At 37.7% G+C, this 7,566-nt stretch overlaps 1 protein-coding gene across 1 annotated transcript; it reads right to left on the bottom strand.

The window, feature by feature from the left end:
- Positions 1–2,772: 2,772 nt before the first annotated feature.
- Positions 2,773–7,566, bottom strand: LOC118737654 (transient receptor potential protein-like; the record flags this gene model as incomplete). The annotated part of the gene is given in 6 exon segments (XM_036468309.1): positions 2,773–3,715; positions 3,805–3,965; positions 4,859–5,019; positions 5,084–5,258; positions 5,337–5,556; positions 7,210–7,566. Coding segments are annotated over 6 exon segments (1,770 nt in total). The 3' UTR covers positions 2,773–2,911.

The following is a 7,566-nucleotide window of genomic DNA, read 5'->3' as shown; positions in this document are numbered from 1 at the left end:
ACCATTTGCAACAGGTGGATAGAACGAGACATTTTAGCAACATGCTGCTACTTTTGCTGCCTCTGGCGTTGTTATGGATGTTGCTAAACAAAGCGGATGTTAAATTCGTAAGCTAGTTCATGCATTTGCATGTGTGGCTTAAAATTTATCAGTTTCTGTACGAAAGTGTGTACATTCTTATAAAAACGCTGATGTTCTATTTTTTTTATTTACGTAATATGTTAAAGTGCATGTCAGTTTTTCAAAATTCAAAATGGTGGTACTAATATGGCGATACATTTTTTTAAAAATGATTGGTAACGAGTTTCAACCCATGAAAATGCTTAAAACGTTCAGCATCAACGTTTTAATTTTAGTATTCTTTTTTTACCTTTATAGTCATATTGGAACCGCCATTTTGAATTAAAAAAATTGACTTTGTATTCGTAATCAGCGGCCCCAAAAACTACCGCATGTCGAGTTTCGAAAAAATCCAATCATTAAAAAAAAAAAATGATCGCCATTTTGGATCTGCCTTTTTGAATTTTGAAAAACCGACTTCAGATTCGTAAAAAAAATCCCCAGAAACCCTTTAGTAACAAGTTCCAGCCCATGACAAGGCGTAAATAGTATCTTTTTGAAATCATATTTTCGGGAACTGGCCTCTTCTAACAGTTCATGACAGGTAAGTAATTAAGGTGATGTTCCCCAATAATACCAGGGAAATTACATGTGCTTTTACATTTACCATTAACCTTTTTAGCAGCATTTTAATATGTCACTAAAATAAAATAAAAAAATTAGAACGTCAACGTTTTTATAAAAAAAAACCGACTAGCGCGATCTCTTAATTTTTTTTTTTTCAAAATAAAAAAATCCGTTTCTCTTTTTTTTATCACAAATAACAATCACTTGAGATAGCTTTTATGCATTGCAACAAAATGTTTTTTTTTTTTAAGCACTGTTATGTATGTAAGTGCTTAATTTTTACGCCACCATTATAAGGAAATTTTTTATTACTCACCGAATTGCTGCAGAAAAAATAATAAAACATGAAATATGCTTAGGCCTGGTGGTTAATTCGCAAATATGTAGTACTAATTAAACCAACGAATGAATTCCTTTTTCAAAGATTAATTTTATCTTTATATGAGCCGTTTATTTTGAAAGTGACATAAATTACCAGTTACTTGTAACCGAATGCATCTGTAAATCTTTCTATTAACATATACTATTAAGAAAACGTTTTTTACCTTTGTTGGATGAAATTGAACGAATAACGGACGCGTCCAGATACAACTAACCGGCCAATAAAGTCCAAGGGATATGAAGTGACTACTTTATACCACTTTCAAAGTAAGCGGCTGATACATATAAAATTTCAGAGTGCGTGTTATTTCGATGAAATTTGATTTCCCCGCGTCCAGAATATATGAGCTCGAAAGGAGTTTTATACGGTGGACAAACGGGCTCGATTATTTGCATAACCAGCCTTAATTTGCTTTAACTCATGCATTTTCCTCTTTAAAATGAGGATAAGCAGCCGAACAAATGCTCGAAATTTTTGGGAATTAACTCGGGTCCGGGGAATTTTCGATGACAACACTGGTAAAAACGGCCAGTTGTTGTCTTTTGTTCAAAAAAGCAAACGAAGCAGGCGAGTTTCGCGTACGCGGTAGCCGAGTTGTGAGAGTTGCGGGCTACAAGCCTGTAGCTGCCAGGTTCGATCTTCGGTTGGAGCGATTGCGAAAATTTTTTTATTTTTATTATTTATTTTAATATTTTTTTATTTTATTTTATTTATATATTTAATTTTACTTTATTTTGTTTTCATTTGCTTTATTTTATAACACATTTCTTATTTTACTATTAGTTAATTTTAATTTTAAGAGTTGAATTTTATTAAAAAGTCAACAATAACTAACTGAAAGCAAGGTACAAAAATATAGAACTTATAAAAAAAAGAATGAAAAAGAAATAAAAAAAGTCTACTGGCCGTGGGACTCGAACCTTGTAAGGGTAAAATTTTAATTTGCATTAATTTGCTTATTAATTCTAATTAATTTTCGCCGTCTGTCTACCATATTATGTAGGTAAGAAATGTGAGTTTCAAAAGCAAGAAATATGTTACCCTTCTATGAATTCTTTAGGAGTAATATATTAATGATCAAAGTTATGAGCCATCGTTTTGTGCAAAAAAAAATAAAATAAATTCCAAGTTTATATGAGTATCTTGAGTATCAGATATGGAATATGGCTACTCTTAAATGTATGTGAGCAAATCTCGCGAGTTGTGTTTTTTTAGTGTCGCTCTCTTCTCTCGACAGAAAAAAAACCGCTCAAACAGTCTTCTTGCATTTATTTCAATCAATGGAGTTCCAGAAACACAGAATCGCGGTGACAAGAACTGGTAACATTTTTTGGTAATAAAATTTTCCGGTTACAAAATCTTTGGTAACGTGCAGAATAGATCTGTTAGAGGAGGTTTAAATACCAGAGCGACCTAGAATTCAATTCGGAACCCGCTGGTGGTAACATAGGAACGGGAAAGTCACTCTGCTTAGGAAAGACTAGGTATAGAAGGACTTGGATTCACTTAAGATTTCCAATTGGCGTTACTTGGCACAGAAGAAAAATTACCGGCATGCTTCCTTGGACTTGGTCAGAATCGCTGAGGCGGTCACAAACCAAACAAGAAAAAGATGAGGCGAAGGTTTTTTAGTAAATAATTATCTGTGATTTGAAAAACATTGAAATAGTTATACATATATATGTTTTTAACATTTTCATCAAATTTTATTTATTTCACTTAAAATGACTTCAATTTAATATAAATTTATTTGTCTCATACAAAGCTCAGTATGTAAGTGTGTTTGTTTTGAAAATACTTATGTAGATCGTTGGCTCCTAGATACATATATAAATTCCCACCTTATAGCCAACCAGATATCATACGACCTGTGACCGTCGATTTGCCACGTTCACCGCCAGCTGCCGCACTGCTTTGACCCACCTTAATAACTGGCTTGGCAGCTGCAGGCGCTGCTGCTTTCTTGTCGTCCGGCTTCTTGTCATCCGGCTTCTTTTCGTCACCCTTCTTCTCATCAGCCTTTTTGTCGTCCGTTTTTGCAGTTGCTCCGGCACCACCTGCAGCACCAGCACCACTACCACCGGCAGCATCACCTGCAGCCTTCGTAGTCGCCGGTCCCGCATCTGCTGGTTTGGCACCACCAGCAGCTGGCGCATCTGGCTTAGCACCCGCTGGCGCAGCTGGTGCAGCACCTTTGGCGGCGGCAGCGGTCGCACCAGCGCCAGCTGCAGCGCCGGGCTTAGCAGCTTCAGTTTTTCCCGCATCCTCCTTCTTTGTGGCAGCTTCAGGCTTTGTAGATTCGCCGGGTTTGGCAACAGCTGGCTTAGCGGCTGCTGCATCACCTGGTTTAGCGGCGCCAGCAGCCGGCGCACCTGCGGGCTTAGCGGCTTCATCCTTCTTTGTAGTCGCATCAGGTTTGGCAGCAGTTGGCGCTGGTTTTGGCGCAGCGCCGGCAGCAGGCTTTCCCGCATCGTCTTTCTTTACAGCATCGGTTGGTTTGGCGCCAGCTGCGGGCTTTCCAGGCGGTGCTGGTGCGGCCGGTTTGCCATCGCCCGGCTTGCCATCTTTGGAAGTTGAAGTTTTGGAAACGGCATCAGCTTTTTCATCGCTAGCGGCTTTCTGTTCATCAGACTTGACCTTCTTTGACTGCAGTTGAAGGGAAGAAAGTTATGGAGTAAATTATTAGCTATAGTGTATATGTATATAGTACACATCTGAATGCGGCCAATACTTACGCCTGCAGCTTTTTCATCCTTAAGGGTGGTACTTGTTACGGATTCAGCATCTGCAGGGGCGCTCGCGGCACCTTCTTCATCAGCAGCCATCTTCTTCTTCATGAACTTGACATAAGCAACACGTGTGGCACGAGTTACTTCTCCGAGATTGGGATTATATTCTGTGAGGGAAGGAAATACAATAAATACCATTTCGTAGTAAATGCAGTGGTGCCAGATTGTGGGAAATTTCCCTATTTGAGGGATATTTTGCATCAAAAATTATTAAAAGGGACATTTCATATAAATAAGGGATTTTCTTTTGACGCAGTTATTGTTGCATAATTGATCAAAATTCATGAATATTCGACATTCGACTTAATTAATCGTTCTGAAGATGTGATGTGGAGTGAAATGGTATATAATTGTTAAAAAGTATAAGAACAATTTCGAAAATTTTCTTACGTTAACCAATTCAAGCGCTGAGTAAGAAAGAATCTTTTCAGTTGTAACTGGTATTTCATGTAAAAAGCGGAACAAATTATCTGGTGAAATGTTAAATAGCAGTGAGTGAGCAAAAAAATTAGAGTGAAAAATTGAATGAGTGAAAAAAATGCAGGAAAAGGGGTTTTTTCTTAACAGCGGTCGGCCCTCGGCAGGCAATGGCAAACCTCCGAGTGTATTCCTGCCATGAAAAACAGCTTCTCATAAAAATACAGTCGCCATTCGGAGTCGACTTAAAACTGTAGGTCCCTCCCCTTTGTGTGACCACATCAAGGGGACCGCCACAAATTGGAGGAAAAGCACATATGTGTAAGCGCCAAACTATTATTATTATTTTATATGAATTTTACTTCTTTACTACTGAAACATGTTGTTCGTTGGGAATTTTGAGGGATAAATTTTCAAGATGTGGGTAATTGAGGGATTTTTTCCCCATTTTCGTGGGATTTTTAACAGAGAATGTCTGGCATCACTGAGTAAATGTGAGACATTTTAAAAGAGCAAAAAACGTTCCAAACTAATTTGGAGGTTAGATAAATGTTTTCAAAAAAAAAAAACAGTTTATACGCACCAATTAGCTGATTCTGATTCATCTTGAGACCTTCGTTCGCCTGATCGATAATCCTGCGCCGCAGACTGCGTTGGCTATGTCGCTGTATGGACGAACGCTTCGAGCCAATCGGATCTGCAGTCATTGTATTTTGGCGTGCAATGGCATTCCAATCCTTGTCACTGTAAGCAAATAAAAAGCACACTCAACACTTTAAACGCTCATCCATTGACTGCCTACACCTACCCCGACTTCAGCGACTTCTTCTTGCCAATTACTCGCGCCAACGATGAGAAGATATCCTTGCTACCCTCATCTCCTACGGTCATTTCGTGTTGCAGATTCTCAACAAAACCGATTTGGAAATCTTTAAGTATACGTCGTTCCATTACCTTACCCTTCTTCGTGCCAGCCGCCGCAGCTGTAAATACACATTAAACATTTAAATTTGCTAGGGAGCGCGCTCATCAATTCATTGTCACAGCTGTTCATTACTTACCTGCTGTTTTCTTCTCAATATCGGGCACATTGAAGCGATTGGTTTGGAAAATGTCCAGCAGTTCGAAACGCAAAGAGCTAATATCCTGACGCACTTCAATGATATCATCCTCGGTTATGCCATAGTCGTCGCGTTTTCGCTGCTCTGCGGTGACAAAACGCCGTATTAGCAGCTTCATGACTTTGTCGTGTAACGATTGTGCGCGCTCCTTAGTTTTACGCTGCAAAGACAGGAGAGAGTGGATAGCGCGTTGAGAGTTTGAGTTGGAAAGAGAAGTGATAGTATGTTGTGTGTTGTGTAAGCGAAAAGACGTAAAATGTTGCTGCTACAAACTATGAAATGCAGATTAGAAATTTTTTGATTTTTCTAAAACAACTTTGGCGCCGATTGTAGCAGCTGGTGCAGCTAGGCTTTGGTGCACTGCGGCGTTGACGTAAGACCACCAACTGCAAAACATCTATCTTGGCCACAGCTTTTCAAGTTGTGAAATTGTTAATAATGACCTGTAATCTATTTAAATCTGCAATCCAAAGGGGTTTGTCTGTTGAAGAGTTTCCCGTTTTATTTTTGCAACTACACACATGATATAGCGTAAGATATGTAAATATGTCTTATTGCCGAGTGAGGTAGGTTAGGGATATAGGAAATATTTATTGTTTACTTCGTTTAGTTTTGTGTGATTTAAGCCTTGGTTACGTAGTCACAAATTGAATATAATGTAGGATATAAACTCCAGGCTAAATTTAATTGCTTGAAATAGCAATTTAAACTCAAAAAACTGGTCCCTGGTTTCCTAAGAGAGCCACGATTTTGGTTTACATATCTTTGTAGATTTCAGTGTTGCCAGAAATTTTTTTTCAAAAACTGTAAGTTTACGCAAAAAGGGTATTATCGACGAAAAAACTGTAACCTTCAAAAAACGAAGAGTTTTTTTTTAGAAATGAAGGTTTCTTAATTTACTTAAACATAAATAACAAAAATAACCGAAAGCGTTCAAATTGTACTTAAATAAACAAAAAATACTTTACAAAGTGGTTAATTCAAATCACATTTTCTTTTAATGAAATTCAGTTTCATTATTTTTCGTAAATCGCTCTGTTAATTTTTTCAAGCATATTATTCGATACCTCAAATTTAGTAACTTCTGAAAATTTTTTTTGTTAATTTTTAGTTCTTTAAATACTAAAGGCTACTGGAATATTTAGTTTATTTCTTGTTTTATTCAAATTGGTTTGGGAAAATATTCTTTCCACATTTTCTGTGGCGATTGGAAGGCAAAGGACATCGGAAACCATTTCGGCGCTTGGCGCGCAATAAGCCAAATGCATTACCACGTATAAGGTAGTCCGAAAATTTCACAAGATAGCAAAAAAACTTATTTCCGTCAGAGGGTTTGAATGGATTTCTAATTGAACTTACCAAATATGAGCTTCTACTGTAATTATTTACTATTAAACTTGTGGAATAGGCAACCACATCAAACGTGGTATCGCATATGGCGAATACGAAAATCACGAACATTCTTAGTATTTGGAAGACAATACTGCTGTATTGTTCTTTGAAAAGTTATTAAGAAGGCCTCGTGGATAATTTAATATTTCTATGACAGCCAATATTTAAGATATTTAGTTTTCGCAAGTTGTCCAACTTCCTTACAAATTATACTTTATTAACCAAAGAGAATATCCCAGCCTATTTGTTTCGACAAGGTACTCCATTACTTAAATAAGTTTACGAACACGACATATGACACTAAAGATTGCAGAAATGACGGATGTTCGTTCCAAAATACATCACATTTTAAAATATTGAATCAGCTCTAAATTTGGCATTTGGCAAAACTGACATTTGGATTCCCATTATGTATACCTACCATAAAACTCTTAGTACGCTTTGGTGCCTCCTTGCCCAGAGTTTTCCGCAGCAACTTTACTGATGGCATTATATTAAATGGTGGCGGTACGGTGCCACCATCCTCGAAATAGCTCATCCAAAGCTGAGAGCGTGCGAATTTCCATTCAACATCTGCGCGTTCCGAAATTATTTGATATGAATTAGACATCATGGCGATGAGCATGTTGAGCAGCACAATGATATTGATCACCGAGTATGAGCCGAACATGAGTAAAGCCCAGAAGCGTGTGAAGCTTTTAATGCCAGCTAAATCGAATGATACCAAATCGACTAAGCCGAAGGAAGCCCAAAAGAGTGATTGTGAGGTTTCGAAGAG

The sequence above is a fragment of the Rhagoletis pomonella genome, unplaced genomic scaffold, assembly GCF_013731165.1.
Source record: "Rhagoletis pomonella isolate Grant_MI unplaced genomic scaffold, Rhpom_1.0 Rhpom_scaffold_00004, whole genome shotgun sequence".
Taxonomy (NCBI): domain Eukaryota; kingdom Metazoa; phylum Arthropoda; class Insecta; order Diptera; family Tephritidae; genus Rhagoletis; species Rhagoletis pomonella.
The sequence above is the reverse complement of the archived record's forward strand: the minus strand, read 5'-3'. Positions and strand labels throughout refer to the sequence as shown.